General features: G+C 39.2%; 2 protein-coding genes and 1 long non-coding RNA gene across 3 annotated transcripts; 2 read left to right on the forward strand and 1 right to left on the reverse strand.

Moving 5' to 3' along the window:
• Positions 1-5: 5 nt before the first annotated feature.
• On the reverse strand, positions 6-19,475 carry LOC110953340 (uncharacterized). The gene is made up of 3 exons (XR_002595848.2): positions 19,351-19,475; positions 2,164-4,170; positions 6-1,717 (listed from the first exon to the last, which is right to left on the reverse strand). It is a non-coding gene; the product is annotated as an uncharacterized LOC110953340 (long non-coding RNA).
• Positions 2,652-4,426, forward strand: il19l (interleukin 19 like). Its single transcript, XM_022188168.2, has 5 exons — positions 2,652-2,813; positions 3,002-3,064; positions 3,211-3,363; positions 3,460-3,522; positions 4,111-4,426. The coding sequence occupies exons 1-5, from the start codon at positions 2,655-2,657 to the stop codon at positions 4,195-4,197; spliced, it is 525 nt and encodes a 174-aa protein (XP_022043860.1). The 5' UTR covers positions 2,652-2,654; the 3' UTR covers positions 4,198-4,426.
• il10 (interleukin 10) lies at positions 19,389-21,499 on the forward strand. Its single transcript, XM_022197294.2, has 5 exons — positions 19,389-19,553; positions 19,756-19,815; positions 19,982-20,146; positions 20,886-20,948; positions 21,070-21,499. The coding sequence occupies exons 1-5, from the start codon at positions 19,389-19,391 to the stop codon at positions 21,178-21,180; spliced, it is 564 nt and encodes a 187-aa protein (XP_022052986.2). The 3' UTR covers positions 21,181-21,499.
• The last annotated feature ends 568 nt before the right edge of the window (positions 21,500-22,067 follow it).

Consider the following 22,067-nt stretch of genomic DNA (forward strand, 5'->3'; position numbering starts at 1 on the left):
TCTGATTATGTTGGATGTTTAATTGAAAATATAAAATGCAGTTTTATAATCACCGTTCTAGTACTGCATGCTCCACTGGCATCAACAGTAACAGAGCAACAGCAGTTTGGGGGGAAATGAGGTGTGTGAAGCTGTGGAAAGTCTGGTTTAGAGTTGTTTTCTTTGAAAATACACAGTGGGATGTTTGACCAGTAGTAGAGCTGTGGTGTCGTGTTTTTACAAGAGGTTCCCCATTTTGTTGGTATAATGTCAGCGCAGGAGGACACACAGGATGCACATGGTAGGACATTTTGTAGCATTTTGTCATGCTATGATGCTGAGTTAATATGAATGTAATTAAAATTTAAATAAAACTATTTAAAATATTAAAAACAACAGGTCCCCTAGTAGTCTGATGCCTCAAGCACATACCACATACAGAACTGCAGGGTCGAAGGTTTGGCCCCTGGCTGCAGGACCTTTGTTGTTTGTCTGATTTCAGTAATTTGTGTTATTAGACCTGCAGTGCAAACCTTGTGTAATACAGTATCTTTTTAAATTTGTTAGATTGATGTTGCTACATGTCAAGCAGTGACTTTCATTTGTGTTCATCTGAGTTGTCACTGGTACTCCTAAGTTGAAATAAACAAAGATTACACAATATGACTCTACAAAAACTGAAAAAAGAGGACAAATGATAATAATAAATCTGACAATATTTGCTTAACCTAATAATTCCCAGTGTGGGTCATAAAACAAAGCTGAGATGTCATAAGATCATTTTTAAGATAGTACCGAAGAAATACATGCACTTTGCGACAGAAATGGATAGATAGATAGATAGATAGATAGATAGATGGATAGATAGATAGATAGATAGATAGATAGATAGATAGATAGATAGATAGATAGATAGATAGATAGATAGATGGATAGATAGATAGATAGATAGATAGATAGATAGATAGATAGATAGATAGATAGATAGATAGATAGATAGACAGATAGATAGATAGATAGAAATTCAAGCTCTAACACAGAAGCATTCCTCATTCTTCTACATTGTGTTGTTTGAAAGGATCACAGCTCAAAAAAGGTTGGAAGACACTGGCTTATTACTATGGTCTTATCCTACTGTACTTTTGCTGCTTCTGTTTATTTATTCACTCAGAGCCATAAAAATGTAATTCTGTATCTAACCTCTATATTATAGTAGTAAAAGTGATTTACATGACCATAAATATCTTAGACCAGCCAATGACACATTGTCCACATGCAGAGGATTTTGACTTAAATCAATAGAGGTTTCATCTTGTTTAAAAAGCTTCATAACGACCTCTAGTGGTGAACACAACTATCCACCAAGCATGAAGCATTCCTGAGCTGTGAAGTGCTGTCAGGTATTTTTAGTACAGATGATGACACCTACAATTGTTTCCAAAAAGCTGGAAGTTTTGCACTTCCCTGTTTATAATTATATTCCTATAGATTGCTACTGACAAACTGTATATTATTCCAACAATACAGGTTTTTCCTGCTTCCGCTGGACTTCCCTGCTCTGGATTTCTTCCAAGCAGATGAGCAGGTCTGATGGGTATTTCCAATCAGCACTTGTCTGGCAGGAGGAAAGTCACTCCATGTGGGAGAGGGCTCCTCAAGGGAAAGAAGTTGGGTAATGTCTCATATTGTGCTGAAGGAGGCTTTATTTCCAGTACAGACCCAAACAGTTGTATAACCTCTGAAGAAAAACATGGGGATCAGTTAGAAGTCTATGAGAAACCAAAAACAAACTGATACAGAAGACATATAAATTAGAAATCCATAAAGAACTGATACTGATGCAAAACATTTTCCTCACACATCTTTCACCTAAAATAAACATCATTATGGACTTTTTGAATACTTCTTAATGGAACCCATGCAGCTGCAGAGGAATGATTACGCTCTAGTCTGATGAATGCGTCATTAAATAATTACACAGCACGTCATTGACTGCCAAGGCGTTTCTCTACACATCAGACAGGAGGAACTTATCAATCATTTCTTTTCTGTGTCTTCCATTCAGGTATTGAGACATCACCTGGCAGTTCCTTTAATTGCTACACACTTCCTTCTCCTGTAAATCGATTTGGGCACGTGCGGGTTCATGCATGAGTGTGTGTGTCTGTGTACGTTGTTCAATACCTGGTGAAAATCCCCCTCACTGCACTATAAGAGGCGACAGCATGGAGGCTCAGAGACACATCGTTTCCAGGACTCTTGGTCTGATTAACACACACACAGGTGAGTTTAAACACAGTTCTGGGGATGGTGCTGGTGACTATCATTACTATATTTCATGTGCTTAAATGTATTTCACGGGTGAAGAATTGCATGTGTATTGTGTTTATTGTCAGAAAATGCTATTCTATCAATTGATTACTCATTTATTTAGCAAAAAAAATAAAACATTTGCTTCTGAATTACGTAGATTTTTGAACATTTGGTACTTCTTGACTTTATGGACAATTCCTCGATTGATCAAACACATGCTTAACAGACAAATCAATGACCAAGCTTATCTTTAATTGAAACCCTACCAATCTAAATATATCTATGTGGTATATATTTTTTTTTCTTAAAGATATTTCAACATACAAAATGTCTGTTAGTTTTGCCTCCAGATAACCGTGGCGATGAAGATGCTGCTCGGCTGCTCCGTCTCTCTGCTGCTGCTGCTCCTCATCTGTCTGACTGAACCTGTGGAGAGTGGAACTCTGCATCTGAACAGCTGCTCTGTCAATGTTCACATGCATGAACTGCGCAAATATTACACTGACATACGATCAAATGCGGTAAGACATTCTTTTTCAAACCTGTATCTCTCAATAATCCAGTGCAGCCTTTCACTCAGAATAACTTGCAGGACACACATGACATGTCAGAAACTGTTCACAACAAATACTGTTTATGACACTTTTAAGAGGAAGGAAACCTGCAGACAGTGATTCTAATTTGATCTGCTGTGTTTTTTACATGACAGATATCAGAAGACAGTGAAATTGGAGTGAAACTTCTGGATAAATCATTAATGAAAGATCTTCAGGTGAGGTTTTTTGTTACCTGTGAGTGATGATTACAAGCTGTTCATCTTATTTTATCTTTACATTCATCACATTTGTCTGCCCTATATGAGTACCAGTAGAAGTGTGTTAAAGGTGCTGTATTCTGACCATGGTATGTCTCTATCAGGAGGGTCAAACGTGCTGCTTCATACGCCTGGTGCTGCGTTTCTATGTGGAGAGAGTTTTCAGCAACTACGCCTCTTCTCATCCGCAGCAGCAGCGCTGCTCCAGCGCTCTGGCCAACGCTTTCATCAGCATCAGAAGAGATATACACAAATGTGTAAGTTAGGACTTCAACAAGTTTGTTTAACTAGAAAATGTGCTTTGATTGAAAGCATCCCACATTGTACTGATAGTTGTCCTCTGCTCTGTGCAGCACTGCCTCTGTGAGGAAGAAACCCAGAGAAAAATGGACTCTGTGCACGCTGAGTTCATCAAGGTATGCAGAACACAGAAAAACACTCACTGTAGACACAGAAAACATTTCCTCATGTTAACTGCAGAGGGTGCAAAGGAGTAAACCCCAGAATCTATTTAAATCACTTATTCAAATGATATCCTAAGTGATATAAAAGTCATCTATTGTAACACAGCTTCTGCTGAAGTGAATATTTAGTTTTGTTACAAAGAATGTAACACAATCACACAGAGGGTCACAGGGATTCAAAGACTAAAGAGCTTTAAAATCTAAATTTAAAGAATTTTGTCTGTTTGCCATTAATAGGAAATCTCTTTCTCCATAATTCAAACCCCAAATAGACTTTTTTTTCATAAATCCTGGATTAACATGCAACAAACTGACACGAAAATATTCTAAATTAACTTTTGTCATTGTGCTGAGGGCAGAATCATTAAACTGAATAATGTAAACACAATGGGTTTAGAAGACACATGTTGTAGCTGCTTTGACGAAACCTCTTTTACCATAAAGACCAACTATGTTTTGTCTGTGTAATTATGTTCATCACTTAACCTATTTTTCCACTTTTTCTTCTCCCACCCTGTGCTTCTCCTTCATGCTGAGCAGCTCCAGATAAGCCAGGCGGCCCAGAAGGCGGTGGGAGAGCTGGACACCGTGCTGGAGTGGCTGGAGGAACAGAAAACACAAGCATAATCGGAATTCCCAAGCGACTTTTGACCTGATACTTTCAAATTTGCTGATTTCATTTTTTCTGTCATTTTGCATTTCTTTTTTGTACTTGAATTAATTTATCATGTTGTTGTTGTTTTTTAATCCACTAACATGTATACTGATATTTCACTGCAATATTTATACCTAAGACAATATATTTTAGATGTATATTTATCAGGAAATGAAAGCTTTTATGGTGTTGTATGCGTGCTTCTACTGTAAGGTAATTATGCAGCCTAACAAATGTGGGTTTTATTGCCAACATTGCTTTGATTTCAACATCAATAAAACACTACTCTGACAATAACTTTGAGTGTTTCCTTTCAATAAGTGACGTGTGCTCTGCATTACCATCTAGTGGTGATCAATGAAAATGCAGCTTCTTATGGTCAACACATGACACAAATTTGAACCTAATATCACCTAAATGCATGTTTGTGTGTGCAGGCTCCCCTTATTATGCTGTAAAGCAGCGCTTAAAGTGTATCCCACAGATCACCATGTTCTTTAGTTCCATTACAGTCCAGCTGTTAGCAGTTTGAGCACCTGTAGGACGACAGGACCAACATTACACAAACATTTAGAAGATGGCGTGAAATGGGTTCATGCCCAAACACTCGGGTCTAATTCCAAAAAGATGGTCCACATAAAGATCTGTTCTTCTTGTTGAGGCTCATAACAGTTCAGTTCAGTTCAGTTAAATGCAGGTGAGTGCTGCCTGTCCATGCGTTCTTAAGGAAGAAAACCCTTTCTGTGTTTGTGACTAACGGAGCAGAACAGTTGACCACACTGCACCTGGCATAGACATGAATGAGTGTGTGATACCAGGACTTTCTAGTACTTCTAACTTTCTTTTTGAATGATCTTTTTACTTGGAAATGTTGCAGAATTCACAACACAGCTGTTGTTCTTGTGTTTGGCAAGTTTGTCAGACAACCTTATAGTTATACAATTTGTAGTTTAGTGATGCAGTGACAGCTTGGAAATGGCCCTGAAGTTACTTCTAGTTAACACATGGAGTCTCCATCTCTGTCAAACTTGTTCTGTTGTTTGGACATTAGCAACACAACATGTTAACACTATGAATTGTCCTATTGTTGGTGTAACGTCACAATCAAGAATAAGAGCAATCCACTTGGTCTTCAGTTCTTTAGATGCTGGAGGTGGATAAAGACTCTAATGTTCACTTTTGCAGCCAATATAATATCAATGGATTCTCATCAAACTGGGTTTATAGATGAAGTCTTGGCACAGCGCAGAATAAATAAAGTCTCATCCTCTAACATACAAGACAGTGAGGCATTTTTAAAATCAAATGATAGAAGTAAACACACACACACACACACACATACTATGTTTTTCTATCATTGTGGGGACACACCATTGACTCCCATTCATACCTAACCCTTAACCCTTACCCTAACCCTAACCTTAACCCAGACCAAAACAATGCCTAACCCTAAAGAAACGTTTTTGCACTTTTACTTTTTTCAGTAACAACAACATGGCCAAGAAAACACTATTTAAACTTGTGGGGACCGAATGAAGTCCCCACAAGTGACATTGTTTTCGGTTTTCCTACAGTTGTGGGGACATTTGGTCCCCACAAGTATAGCCAGCACCTGACCACACACACACACACACACACACACACACACTCACAAATTGCATAGAGAAAAACTTGCACACTCATTTAATTCTCTTTTTCCCCAGTACCTACCATCTGTAAGGCTCTCTGTTTTCTGGAAAACCAGACTTTTTTTTTTTTTTTGCTTTGCAGCTGCTAATGGTAAAATAAGAGAGAAATGAAACTTAAAGCAGAGAGATCTGGTTAAATTCTGCTGCTGTACTTCTAGGTTTTTATTGTGAAATGTCACAGTGATCATGTGACCTGTGTTCTTCTGTGGTGCGACGGTTTTGAAACCAGAAAACATTTTGTTGCAAAGAAGATGCATCTTGACAGAAAAGATGAGTTTTACTAATCAGAGGAAACGGAAGGATTCAGAAGCATTAGTTGAGTAAAAGTATAAATACAACCATGCAAAAATATTCATTGCTGAATAAATGGGCTCTGTGAGTAAGATTTTAGTGTAATATAAGATTGTTTGTATTGCATGTGTTTAAGTGCAGTTTTATATTAAAGGGGGCTGAAATGAGATGTTTATTTTAACACAGAGTTCACAAGTTTAGTCACTTGATTTTAAAGGGCTAAGGCCTGTCCAAATGGTCCCACAAGGTTGTAAAATGCTAGTTAAATTCACAAGCTTCTGTCATTTTAGGAGTATTTTGGTTTTATTTGTGTATTACTGGAGTGAAAGAGACATTACCAAGCTATGTTTTTACCTTAAACAGTTAAATGAATGAATACATGCAAGGACTTTAGAGACAAAACAGCTCTCTGGTGGAACTACAAACAACTCAGAGACACATGAAATCAGATATGTGAGCCAAACTGCTCATAAAACATACTGGTTAGGAATCCGTGGTTGAATCTTTAACAATGCATTGCATTTTAAAAGCACATAGGATATATTATATTTTTTTTAAATATGACGTCTTAATCTGTAAAGGAACTGACAACTACAAATAGAATGGAATATTGATAACTTATCTTTGGAAATCATTTCGATTTTTATTTTTTTCAGATCTCATATTTGCTTTTACCACCAAGTATTTCCAAAATACCAAAATATCTGACATAAATGGGGTCAGGCAAAGTGTAAATGAGACCGACAGAAACACAACAAATTAGGGATAAGTGGACTTCCTGAAAAATCATTTAAAAAAATCAAAAAATACAGCTGACACTGCCACTTCTGAGAGAACCAAAACACTGTGGTTTTTTTTAACTTTTTGTTTTTATTTTTGTTGAGTTCAGTGCAAAGCGAGCCCTGAGTACCACCACGTCACTATGCTGTCTAGACACACACAGACAGAGACAATAGTTGTGGATGAGTGGATATTCCATGCCACTGAAAAAGGATCCAAGGAAAAATATTATAGTAATAATATTATAGTCCATGTTAAACACAAAATCTAGATCTTTTTCTCATACTGGTGCAATCTCTCTTCACATTCATGTTGTTGATGAACTCACTGTAACAGGCTTATTTAATTTTGCAGGAAAACATTTTGTCCTCTTCAATATGGAATAAGTTTCATGTAAATGAACTTTAATTTTTGCAAATCATCCTGAACACTGTGAAGTCTTCATCACCCAAAGGTAATCGCTGGGGAATAATTTTCCTTCCAAGTATTTCAAAAATACCAGTGTTGCCCAAGAAAACTTAGACAAAGCATGACCTGAACAGACAGAGACAACAGTTATGGGTGAGTGGATATTCCATGCAAGTGAAATAGCACCAAAGGAAAAAATACCCCTTACACTGCCACTTCTGACAGAACCAAACAACTTCTCTATGTGGTTTCTTCTTTTACAAGAGCATCATATTTTTTTGCCCCTGCATATGCAAACCTCACTGAACAAGATAATGGAATCTCATGAAAGAAAAACAGCTGAACCCCGATCGTCAATTCACCATCAAACGCAGAGACTAGTGGATCTCTTCACTCTTGTTACTTAAGTCTGATACAGAGACAATCATCAAACCACAGCTTAATATCATTTCCATCTCGGTGGCATCATTTCCTTTGTTATTGTGCAGAATACATGGAATGATATTATGTCATCTTTTGAACTTAATGCAATGTAAGCACAGTTTAATTTCATTAAATTTTGTATTAACAAATTTCCACAAATGCTATGCCAGATGTTATTTCCTCCTGACAGTTCAAGATCATGAAATTTCTAGTGTAAGTACCCCCTTTGTAATACATGATTCTAGAAAAAGAAAAAAAACATCCCGCATGAAGCATGTTTAACTGTTTCTCTTCCAGTTAGTCTCCTCCCTCGAATTTCTGTCCCAATTTTGCCTATAAATACAGACAACTATAAGGAGCCCTAATCTATGCACTCGTCTCTTCTGAGTTCTCCAGCTAGATCCTGTAAAGAAGATTTCTCCTCTCAGAAGTCAGAGAGTCTTGTTTGCATTCACTGAGCCACCGGTACTTTCGGTCTTGGGCCAACTCTTCTCCTCTCCTCGCACCCAGAAGACTTCAACAGTTAGTCCACCAGCAGCTATGGTCCACCTGTGTATCCTCCTGTCTGTCCAGGCTGTGTCATCGTTTCTCTACAGCAGGAAGGGTGCAGTCCAACATGCAACAATCAGTGCTGCCATTTCATGGAGGATTTCTGTCAGGATGAGGAAGCTGCACGAGGACCTATCCCATATTTGGAACTTCTCTGTGAGTAACAATTTCATGTTCCTCTAACTCATGAGACAAATGATAATAAAACATAATGTTGGAGATGTTAATGATGTATTTGTTAACAAGTTCTGTGTGCAAAATTATTCATTCTCAGTAATTAGTAGCAAAGCCTTGATTCTCAGTACAGCTGCCAAACGGTTTCAGAATTTCCCGTGGGATTCTATTCTACTTCTCTTCGTGACAAACTCCAGGTCTTTAGTGAAGGAAGTGTTCCTTGCCATTGCTCTGGTTCAGATCCAGACACTGGCCGAGCCACTCCAACAGGCTGTTTTCTGTTAACCATTTCTTGACTTACGGGCAATTTAGAGTAACCAATTAACCTCAGCATATTTTTGGACTGTGGAAGGAATCCAGAGGTAATATTGAACATGACGTTTTTAACAAAAAATGTTAGTTTTTTTTCTGAGAAGAAATGGTTATAATTCATCATTAACATTTATTACACAATGTCCTACTGTCTTTGGTCATTTCTCAATGTCATTTACAATTTTTATGAAAAATTTGGGGTTTAACTCAATGAATAACTGGTGAAGCCAGAGCAGTTTGTCTCTATCACAATGAGGGATGTGTCAATTTAAAAGTCAACAACTGATTTCTCAAAAACAAACAGGAGGTGACAAGACAAATCCCTCTGAAACATTCCTGATTCAAAATGGACCTATTAGTTAAGAGTATGAGGAGAAGATATTAAAAATGTGGCATGATGTCCAGAATATGAGCTGGCTACAACTGATTTGAAGTTCAACATCATTTTCAAATATTTTTGTTTTTTAATGAAAAGCAGGTTTTGGACATTTGGACTACTAGGGTTATGAGTCACAAAATAGCCACGTCAACACTGAAATGCTGCTCATAAAATGTTCATATTAGTTCCTGTTCTTATACAGAATCAACCAACCTGTGGTGTCTTTCACAAAATTATGTGATGAGCTCAGCAAGTTAAATCTCAATGACTAACACCATCTTCCTGTTTTGGACAACACCCAAAAGTTGTCCAAATATCCCCCATATTTTTGACGAGGTAAACATATACGGTGTTAGTAATAATATTGTATTAGTCAGAGATTCCTAAAGTGCTGCAGCATGCATGACTACACATCCCCATTTGGAGAAACAGGAAGACACGTTGCTGCATTTCAGGATATATGCAAATCCTAGAGCTATTAATGACCCTTGATTCATGACGGTGGTGAAAGAGCTGTGAGTGTATCCACGATAACAGAAAAAGTTAGTGATGTCATCTTTCTGTGCTTTTCATTTCAGAAGAAATTGGACCTTAAAGCTCGTGTCCGGAGTTTGAATCGCAGCGTCTCCCAAAACACTGTTGGTCCCGCCCTCCCTCTGATTTTGACCCTTTATTTGTGCACGCGCGCAGTACAAGAGAGAAGTGCCCGGAGTGCTGCAGCATCTTGCCTGTTTTGCTGTTTTCCACTCTTCTACATTTAGTACATTTAGTAAATAATAAAGGAATTACGTTAGAATTCTGTATTGAGTCTAACTTGTCCTAATACCAAAATAACATGAATCTGCTAGGACGAACGAGTAAAGTTTCAATATGTGATTACACTCGTGTATCCCTCTCGATGACGTTGTTTATCAAACTTAGTGCATTTACGCGTGTATATGTGTTACATTGTTTATTTATTTCTATCTAGAGTTCAGAATTGCATGACTCCTCTGACGAAGAGTATGTCCCAGACGCCCCAACATCTTCCTCCAGAGGTCTGGCATCTAAACGAAGCCGTCAGGCGGGCTATGGAGGCCGTGGTCGGGGAGCGACGCGAGCACCCCGAGCCAAAAAACGTCCTGCAGTCTCTCGGCCTGACAAGCTGTGGGATTGGTAACTTTTGTGGAAGTTGCTGATCCCTGATGCTCTCTCCTCCACAAGCAAAACAAATGTGAGCGCGGTTGCGTAGTGCGTAGCTCGCCCACCTCTGCATTGGCTTGCTTGCTGTGCGCGTAACCGTTGATTGACAGCATGACAAAGCTGAAGCTCGAACTTGATTGGTCGGCAGCAACCGGCGCTTTTTGGAATAACATGGGGGTCAATGAGAGGAAGGCGGAGCTCATGAATAAATTTTCATATCGCGTCATACTAACATTATATTATAGTATCAAACTAGACTAACACATTTAAGCTTTGTTAAACAATGATACATAAATTGAAAACAAACGGAAACTCCGGACAGGAGCTTTAAATTGAAAATCTTGTTCAGGTGAGAGTCAGAAACTATGAAAACTACAAAATGCTTTTAATTCTTATACAGTACAGTGAACATATTGTGCATAGTGTTCAGAAATACAGTTCAGTGTTTGCTGTTTGCGACTGCTTCAAGTGGGTGGAAACTGCCAGAAAGTTCAAATGTGTCTTCCGATGATGGAGGAAGGTGATGTTACTCATTGAGATCTAGATTGCTGAGCCGATATTTGTCAAAGGCAACAGAAATCGTTTGCCACAGAAATCAAACAAGCGAGCATGTAATATTTAGATACGGCCATGTTGCTTTTTGTTGCTTCTATTGGTAACACACCACATGTCGAAATTGAGCTTTTTCATAACCACGCAAATACATCAAGTCAGTTAGGGAGTTAGAAATTAAACTTTTGATTATGTGCTTTCTGTCCTCACTGTTTCGGTGAAAAGCCCCAACTTTTAAGAAAGCTACGTTAACAGTACGATCGTTCATGTAAGTATGTGAAAGCTGCTGAAACCTGACCTTTGTGTGCCTCAATCAGGAGAACAGTCAGCTGTTTCTTGCAGCATTGCAACACTGAAAGGGCGTTCAGAAACTTCACCTCTTCCCAGCACCAATCTGACCAAAGCTTTTGTTTTACTATAAGAAGATCAAGGCGTACAGTGTCAGGGGGCGAAAATGAGCGACTGCCCAGAGCTCCAGACCATAAGAGTCTCAAAAGTCCAACAGTCGAGAAGAGAGCAGGTGAGGTCAGTAGGGGCACATCGTGTTAAAACATGTGCTCAGCTCTGTGCAGTACTGTCATGCATGTCCAATTATTAATATGGTATAAAGGTTCATGTATTTTTTTGTGTTTGTTTAATACTACTATACTGAATCTACTTTATCGGACCATGAAGAAGTATTCTGGATCATTTGGCTTGCGTCATGGTGGGGATGGATTCGTACTGCAGCAGGATAATGATCCCAAACACACCTCAAAGCTTTGAAGAGCTATTTGAACACCAAGGACCCTTCCCCACAGTCACCTGATCGCACTAAACATTAATGTGGCTGCCTGAAGACAGAGAAAACCAAACATTCACAAGAAGTTCTCTGGAACCTTGTCAGATCATAACATGAGCATTTTTTTACACAAACTTGTGAAATCAAAATCGTTGCTGGAGAGCACGTTGTCAATAAATTGATGGGGAAAACCAAATACAGATATTTTGAAATTCATTTACATATTTTTAGATAGTTAACTTCTCATTTAAATTGTCATTGAAGAAACCAGACTCTAATCTGCAATTGCAGATTAGAGTCTGGTTTCTTCCGAGCCATGAACCAAGTTCAGGTGATGAAAATTAAATGAAACTATGATTCATCATTGAAATTGCTTCGACAGATCGTGTTATATTTTTTACTTTCACTAATTCAGCATTCATATGCTTAAAAACCATGGAAAATGTGAGCTGTCACAACGAGCAGTGCTTACATAAATGCGGTTAACACCATCAGAGGCGTCTATGGAAATGGTCGTATGCATGGATGTGCTTACGCACTTGTACCCAAACATGATAGAAACAAAAACAGTATGGAGCCTTTAATGTCATACTTAAAGCATCAACCTAAAACATATAAATAACTAATTAAATCACATAGGTTTAGCTAATTTGAACTTGTATTACTGTCAGTGTCCAGGCCAACTGAACACTGTGTGCAGCCGGAATTTCATAGTTTCATGTCCAGTCGACAGATGCTTGTTCAACAGAAGGAAAGGGCTACTTTAGTTCGGGGTTACAGCAATGCATTCCTCCGGTGCTGCTTGCTCAGCTCTGCAGAAATGATAAGGCTTCCAAGGAAGTTTTAACTCAGTATCTGAGGTCACACTTAGATTAATATTTTCAAATTTTTTAACTGTTTTCTTTAGAATCTCGACAGATCTTCCGCAGATATAAAATGATAAATATTCTGAGGGCGTGGAGGGTAATATTACTAATCAGCGGACAGCTCACATTTACCATTATGCACAAACTGGAAGGAAGTAGTCTAAATGACTAAAGAATTAGTTGGAATTCCACAAGGGTCCCTGCAGGTCACTAACGCATATGAAACTTCAAGAACTTTGCTTTTCCATTCTGCACAGTCCCTAAAAAAGGGCATCCACCCACTCAGATATCAGGTGTCATATCAGGTGTCGTACCACATGCCACCACAACCAACAAAGTGTGAGTCTACCAGAATGAATGGGTGTGATCTGTGTTACCCTGTTGAAGTAACTTTAGGAAGTTGCCTGTACATTTCTCAATTTCCTCATTCCTTGGAAGCTTTATCGGGGAAAACTGTAAAACACTCACTGCTGTTATTTGTATTCAAGTAACAGTACTCACTCGACACACTGGAGGGTTCAGTGCAACACGCACAAAAACACACACATGTGCAGTCAAACGGACAGCCGGTGTGAAAGTGAAAGAGGAATGCGGTGAATCTGTTTCGAGAGACATATAGGTTTCCTATAAAGGTTACACTATGCAGACACAAAATATGTACACACACAGAAGATGTGGTGCATGAGGTACATTGTGCAGCTCATCAGATCTGCAAAGCACAAAGATTCGCAGATGAGAGCATCGTGTAAACGGCTACCAGCATCCATCACATTGTGTCACGTATTTGAATTGATTATGACAGAGTGTTCCATTTTGATTCATGTTCCAACAGCAGGCAGATATGATATCAGCAGTCTGGTTTCAGGTAATGTGCTGAAAATTGCTGACGGCAGATTCTGGGCACTGGTGTGTGTGTGACAGTATTAGAAACTGACTTTTGGAGGCAAGAGGTTAAAAAGCCCAGCGAGATATAAAAAAAAAAAAAAAAGAAAGAAAGACGCCTGCACCACAGCAGCACAGCACATGATCATCCATGGAACAGATGACTTTCTGATCAACAACAAAGTGATAGGTGTAAGATAAGAATCGACTGATTCAGCTTTCACCCATTTCAAGGAGACAGTGTGAACAATAAAGCTCCTTTATCTTTGATCTGCATGATAAATTTAACTCCTCCTTCAGGTTTACAGTGAAATTCAACAGATTGAAGGTTCCACTTGACAAGCATGTTTTCTAACTTACAGGATTACACCTCAACATTGAACAGCTTAGAATTCTTACATACACAAAGAAAACAAAAACATAAAAATCACACACCTGCTCGATGCTCGGATAAACTGAATACTACATTTTGCAAAGCTTTCTTGCCATTCAGTCAAACTTTTTTCCTTGTGACAGAGACAAGATAAGTAATATTTTACACATAGTTTCACTGTAAAGCCTTCACGAGATACTCATAGCTTGATGACATGGCAGTTCTGTGAACAGCTGTCGAAAGACATCGTGTGTGACGTTGGTTTTGTCACTCAGCACCATGGTAGGTTTTGCTGGTCACTTCTGAGCACAACGCTATGAGTTTTGTGTGAGGAAGAAGCCCTCTGACTAACAACTTAAAATTGGTTACTTTTTGAAAAAAAAATCCAACTGTGGGACTTAATAGCGGACTCAGAATGACTCTTCTCTCACTCACGTAAAAAAAGTCACAACCGAAATCCCAATAAACAAAGAAGCATCTAAAATGCAACCGCAACCTATTGCACTCACATAATTCAGAGAGCAGACATGCATGAGCTCACATACACATACAGTAACAAAGAGGGGATTCCCATAAATGGTTTCTGCTGACTCACTAACTTTACATTTAGTTTTCAAATGTATACACTGATTAGCCACAACATCATGAACGCTGACAGGTGATGTGAATAATATCGATCATCTTGTCATAATGCAATGCTCTGCTGGGAAACCTTGAGTCCTGACGTTCATGTGGATGTTTGACATGTACCACCCACCTAAACATTGCAGGTCAATCAACCCCACCATCCCAAACCCCCGTGGCAACAGCAGTGCTTGATGCCAGTTGCCACCCTCAGCAGGACAATGCACCTCGACACACTGCATAAACTGATCAGAAGTGGCTCGAGGAACACGACAGAGATAAGGTGTTCACCTGGGTTCCACACTCCCCAGATCCAAATCTTATTACCTCCGCCAAGGAGGTTATGTGATCGGGTCCGTTTATTTATTTGTCTGTCTGTGTGCGTGTCTGTGGACAGGATTTCTCGGAAACTACTTGTCGGATCTTCATGAAATTTTCACCAGAGGTGGATCTTGGCCCAGGGAAGACTCCATTCAAATTTTGTGTTGATCCAGTTAAGGATCTGGATTCTGGATCCGGATTTAGATTTTCCAACTTCGTATCATCTTCCCTTGGCGGAGGTCAGAAATCTCGAATTGCTCTTGTTTAGCATCTGTGGGATGTGCCAGGATAAGCCTGATCTAGATAGATCCCACCCTGCAACCAACAGGACCCACAGAATTCACTGCCACCATCCCGGTGCCACAGAGGTCCTGTGTCCATGTCCCACCGGGTCAGAGATCATAATGTTATGCCTGATCTGTGTATACAGGTAAAAGCCAGAAAATTAGAATATTTTCATAAACTTGATTTATTTCCGTAATTGCGAACAAAAGGTATAACTTTTACATTATATGTAATCATTGCACGCAGACTGATGCACTTCAAATGTTTATTTATTTAATTTTGATGATCATAGGTGGCAACAAATGAAAATCCGACATTCCGTGGGTCAGAAAATTAGAATATTACCTGAGGCCAAAACAAAAACAGGATTTGTAGAAATGTTGGCCAACTGAAAAGTATGAACGTGAAAAATATGAGCATGTACAGTACTCAATACTTGGTTGGAGCTCCTTTTGCCTCAATGACTGCATTAATGCGGCGTGGCATGGAGTCGATCAGTTTCTGGCACTGCTCAGGTGTTATGAGAGCCCAGGTTGCTTTGATAGTGGCCTTCAGCTCTTCTGCATTTTTGGGTCTGGCATTCTGCATCTTCCTCTTAACAATACCCCACAGATTTTCGATGGGGGTAAGGTCGGGCGAGTTGGCTGGCCAATTGAGTACAGAAATATCATGGTCCTTAAACCAGGCACTGGTAGATTTGGCACTGTGTGCAGGCGCCAAGTCCTGTTGGAACATAAAATCCCCACCTCCATAAAGCAGGTCAGCAGCAGGAAGCATGAAGTGCTCTAAAACTTGCTGGTAGACGGCTGCGTTGACCTTGGATCTCAGGAAACAGAGTGGACCGACACCAGCAGATGACATGGCACCCCAAACCATCACTGATGGTGGAAACTTCACACTAGACTTCAGGCAACGTGGATCCTGTGCCTCTCCTGTCCTCCTCCAGACTCTGGGACCTCGATTTCCAAAGGCAATGCAAAATTTGCTTTCATCAGAAAACATAACTTTGGACCACTCAGCTGCAGTCCAGCTCTTTTTTTCCTTAGCCCAGGTGAGACGCTTTGCGCGCTGTTTCTTGTTCAAAAGAGGCTTGACACGAGGTATGCGGCAGTTGAAACCCATGTCTTTCATGCGTCTCTTGGTGGTGGATTTTGAAGCACTGACTCCTGCAGCAGTCCAGTCCTTGTGAATCTCCCCCACATTTTTGAATGGGTTTTTTTTCACAATCTTCACCAGGGCGCGGTGATCCCTGTCGCTTGTACACTTTTTCCTACCACAGTTTTTCCTACCCTTTGCCTCTCCATTAATGTGTTTGGACACAGAGCTTTGAGAACAGCCAACCTTTTCAGCAATAACCTTTTGAGTCTTGCCCTCCTTGTGCAATGTGTCAATGGTTGCCTTTTGGACAGCTGTCAAATCTGAAGTCTTCCCCATGTTTGTGTAAGCTTCAGAACTGGACTGAGAGACCATTTAAAGCCCTTTGCAGGTGTTTTGAGTTAATCAGCTGGTTAGTGGGTGGCACCAGGTGTCTTCAAACTTGACCCATTTCACAATATTCTAATTTTCTGACCCACGGAATGTCGGATTTTCATTTGTTGCCACCTATGATCATCAAAATTAAATAAATAAACATTTGAAGTGCATCAGTCTGCGTGCAATGATTACATATAATGTAAAAGTTATACCTTTTGTTCGCAATTACGGAAATAAATCAAGTTTATGAAAATATTCTAATTTTCTGGCTTTTACCTGTAAGTATAGAAGTTGCTTGAAGGCCTTCAGACAAACAATTTTGGATTTTTATGATAATTTTTTTACAATCTACAACAATTTTTTAATATAATTTTCTAATCCTTCCAATTTAATACCTTAAAAAAACATGCTTTTTATTAATCCACCAGAATGCAAAATGCAAATGCCGCTATTTTTCACACATTGTTGCAGTTTGATTGTTTATTTTATCGTTTGTTATTATAAGATAGCAATACTTTTGAACCGACAATTCAGTAAGAAAAGATGTTTTACCTTGCTGACACGTCATCACATGTCAGATGACGCTCTGATGAAGACGGCAGACGCTGTCAAAACATGTTAGCAAGGTAAAAAATCTCTTCTAACTGAACTGTCGGTTCAAAAGTAATGCTATCTTATTGTTGCAGTTCTTTGTGTCCAGTGTTCAAGTTCCTGTCCAGTTAACGAGAAACTCATTTCCATCTATTAAAGTTTTTTTTTTGTCTGTGCCAGATATAAACAGTCCCTGCGTCTCCGCTCACTGCAGCTCAAGCACACCAGCTCACCTTCACGTCTGCAAAAACACTACTCTAAGTTGTTACATTGGAAAAACTCAAGACATCCAAGAAAGCGGGAAGCACAAATAGGAGGCGACATGCAGCAGCTCATGAGCTGCAATTAAACCGAGATATTCAGCATTAGCAACTGTAGCCCTTATGTACACACTATAGCTATACTGTAGCTACATAAGGACTATGTCCCCTGTGTCTGAGGTGCCCCCACATCCAAGTGTGCTATGGGGTCACCTCAACACAAACACCAAGTTTGAAAAAGACAGAAAGCCCCACTCTGAAAGTTGACAGAATTAGTTCCTTAGGTTTATTACATATGAAACCCCAAAACCTTGAATCTGTGCTTTTTAGACAGTCATCATAAAGAAAAATACTTTAGTGATCATTATCAGCAATATTTGCTAATCTCTGAAACACACTGAAATACCATACACCTGTTCATTTTGCTTTTTGTGTCATAATTTGATTTAAATAGTATATATAACACTAATGATGCCCAAATATCACATTGAAACACAGTTAATCCTGTTCCAGAGAACTCTCCTGTTTAAAGGTTTTTTTCATTTCATTACACAGTAACTATATATAAGGCAGGAAAATAACCTCATTTTATATAAACATTTTTTGCATGTGTTTTTATTTAGGCCCTTCAAGTCTTCCATATTATAGTCCATGTTAAACACAAAATCTAGATCTTTTTCTCATACTGGTGCAATCTTTCTTCACATTCATGTTGTTGATGAACTCACTGTAACAGGCATATTTAATTTTGCAGGAAAACATTTTGTCCTCTTCAATATGGAATAAGTTTCACGTAAATGAACTTTAATTTTTGCAAATCATCCTGAACACTGTGAAGTCTTCATCACGCAGAGGTAATCGCTGGGGAATAATTTGCCTTCCAAGTATTTCAAAAATACCAGTGTTGCCCAAGAAAACTTAGACAAAGCATGACCTGAACAGACAGAGACAACAGTTATGGGTGAGTGGATATTCCATGCAAGTGAAATAGCACCAAAGGAAAAAATACCCCTTACACTGCCACTTCTGATAGAACCAAACAACTTCTCTATGTGGTTTCTTCTTTTACAAGAGCATCATATTTTTTGCCCCTGCATATGCAAACCTCACTGAACAAGATAATGGAATCTCATGAAAGAAAAACAGCTGAACCCCGATCGTCAATTCACCATCAAACGCAGAGACTAGTGGATCTCTTCACTCTTGTCACTCTTGTTACGCAAATCTGACATACAGAGAGAATCCACAGCGTCATCAAACCACAGCTTAATAGCATTTCCATCTCAGTGGTATCATTTCCTTTGTTATTGTGCAGAATACATATGATGATATTTTGTCATGTTCTAAATTTAATGCAATTTTAAGCACAGTTTAATGTGATTAAACATCATTTGCTAGCTCTGTATTTAGTAGTTAAGTGTTTTGAGTGGGACTGATGTGTTGTCATCCTACCAGTTTTGACTGAATAATATTGATTCATTTTTAATAATAATAATAACAATAGTAATGACAATAATAGCAATAATCGTAATCATAATAATGGCAATGATAAGTGTTATTGTTATGAACATATTTTTTGTATTTTATAGAGGAATATTCTGTCAAATATTGATTTGGATGCTGACAGTAAATAATGATGTATTAAATTTCCACAAATGCTATGACAGATTTTATTTTTCCCCTTGACAGTTCAAGATCATGAGATCTCTAGTGGGTGTACCCCCTTTGTAATACATGATTCTAGAAAAAAAAAACCATCACGCATGAAGCATGTTTAACCGTTTGTCTTCCAGTTAGTCTCCTCCCTCGAATTTCTGTCCCAATTTTGCCTATAAATACAGACAAATGAGGAGCCCTTGTATGTGCACTTGTCTCTTCTGAGCTCTTCAGCTACATTTCTACCCAGAAGAACCTTATTTTCTTCTCCTCACCTCTCCAACCAGAAGACTCCAGCCGTTTATCCAGCAGCATGACTCTCCGGTTTCTCCTCCTGTCCGTCCTGGCTGTCTTGTCGCTCCTTTGCATTGCCTGGTGCAATCCAACGTGCAATAACGACTGCTGCCGTTTCGTGGAGGATTTCCCTGTCAGGCTGAAGAAGCTCCGAGAGGACTATTCACAGATCAGAGGCTTCTTTGTGAGTAAAGAGACACTACACTCCTACATGCACCCTGACACTTTCTGCAGCACTGGAAACATTCCCACCACGCTTGTGACCGCGTTGCGCGCCTGCCTGTCTGCAGATGATGCTGCGTTTTCTCACCACTGTTAGCGCTCTGCAGAAATATTCTCACGGCACACGGATCACACTTTTTAATTGTTTTCTTGTTCGTTTGCAGGAAGCCAACGATGACTTAGACAAAGCACTGCTAGACCAGAGTGTAGAGGACTCTTTTAAGGTAAATCTCTCCGCAAACTATCCAAGAAGTTGATTTATGTTTTTTTGTTTGTTTGTTTTTTAATCGTCTTTGAGCTGCTGTGGTGTCTATCAGAAAATACGCAGTGGTACAATAAACTTACTGACATCCAATAACCAGACTGGTGTCCTCCTCCCTCCTCTCTCAGAGCCCGTTTGGCTGCCACTCCGTAAACAGCGTTTTGGGCTTCTACCTGAGCACCGTGCTCCCCTCAGCACTTGCAGGGGTGACTGAGGAAACCAAGGACTTGATACCCCACATGGAATCCATACAGCAGATTTTCGACCAGCTCAAGAATGATGTCACCAAATGTGTGAGTAGCTGATACACGTGTTACTCCTACAGGGAAATAAGAATGTAAATACGCACCGGTGGCGCACAGCTGAAAAATTAGACGGACTAAAAATGTGCAGCAGTACAGTTGTTGTTCTAGTAACCTTTTGGATGACAGGATGTTCATTTCGTTGCTGCTGTCACTGTTAAAAATCGTAGAAATACTGCCGGATATAATGACAATCGAAAACTTTACTAAAAACATGCGCAATCGTTTCCAAGTCATTATGTGCAACTGAAAAGCAACAATTGGCCATGTAGGCTTCCATTTGCAGTTGCTGACGTGCCTTTATTTGATTATCTGTCAGAAAATCGAAGTTGTAGCCCTTATCTGTCACATTGCGACCCTTAAAGCCATCGTCAGATTGTTTTTTACTCCTACAAACACTGTCACAATATTCTCCAAATTTTGTGACATCAGCCTGACACAGAAACGGGAAGAGTTTAGCTATGGCTCACAGAAAGGGTCATAATGTTGCATTAATCAGTGATAAACTGCAGCAGCTGGCACATCCAGTTGTGCAAAAAGGAAAGAGAGTGGGATGAATATTTCTACTTAGTGAATTTCTATTTGCCCTGACACTGCCGCTGATTAATTGCAAAAAAAAAATAAAAATCATTACTCATTTGACATACTCAAATCTCTCTTAAGACCTTATGCACATTAACAATAACCACTGTATAGCCCCTGTGGTGACATCTTTCTGTTCTTCTTACAGAGACACTACTTCTCCTGCAAAACGCACTTTGACATCAGAGTCCTAAACTCTACTTATACTGAGGTGAGTGTCAAGATTACCAGTTGTTAGAATTTGACTTACAACTATTCAGATGTGTAGTGTGTAGATCGTATATGCTCTGTTCAATCTTAAGTTAATAAGTGAACCATGTGTTTGTCCACAGATGAAGGATAAAGGTCTATACAAAGCCATGGGGGAGATGAATCTGTTGTTCAACTACATTGAGTCATATCTGGCTTCTAAACGACAAATAAGCCAGCCGGCCTCTGCCTGAAGACCCACTGACCGTAATTTAAATATAATCTTGTTCGCCTCAGGGAAAACACTCACTCTTGCACTCTTTTGCATTTTATCTGTTTTTTTTTTAACATATTTTTTTTCTGTGGTATGAGATGTTATCAGATTTTGATTTTGTTTGAAAAGCCCTCTGATGTCTTTGTTGTTGTGAGACTTAGGTTTTTGTCCTAGGGACAAGTTTCTATTGTATTGACTCCTAAACTTGAAGATGTCAAACCTGCAGCTTGTGAAGCGCTGATATTTATTATGTTTTTTACCATGCCAAGTAATATATTTTTGTATTTATTGCCTTTTCTACGGATTAATAAATAACATTTTTGATAAAGAATGCCTCTTTGCATTTTATTTCACAAGAAGCCATGTATTGGGGACAGTTAACTGGTAGAGAACTGAATATATGACTGCAGTAATGCACCGAACATGAGGCGGAACCTGAGAGCATAAACTCGACAAGCTGATGCACAAGCTGCAAACGTGACCCATATACACCACTTACCAGCAGCAACCTTGCTGTATCTTAACTTACCGTAACCGTACTTAGCCACCCTTACCCTCTGCCATATGCACACTTGCACAAACACATACGCATGCAAAAGCAGTCTCACTTAGTCACACACGAACGCATTTGGAACAGAACTAACACATATGGTGAAATGAAGCCTGCACTGAAACACGACAGGCAATTAGTGTCACCTTCTTCACCGCGATAGAGTCAGAGAAGGGGCAAGTGCAGGTTTGTTCTGAGGTTTATGTAATCGGTTATAGCAAAACACCTGAGCAACAAAAGAAGCACTTAAAAAGAAACGACACAAACGTGTTGTACATCCTGTCGTGGGATTTGAATCTACGCAAGTGCATTAACTC

This window comes from Acanthochromis polyacanthus, chromosome 5 (assembly GCF_021347895.1).
Source record: "Acanthochromis polyacanthus isolate Apoly-LR-REF ecotype Palm Island chromosome 5, KAUST_Apoly_ChrSc, whole genome shotgun sequence".
Lineage (NCBI taxonomy): Eukaryota > Metazoa > Chordata > Actinopteri > Pomacentridae > Acanthochromis > Acanthochromis polyacanthus.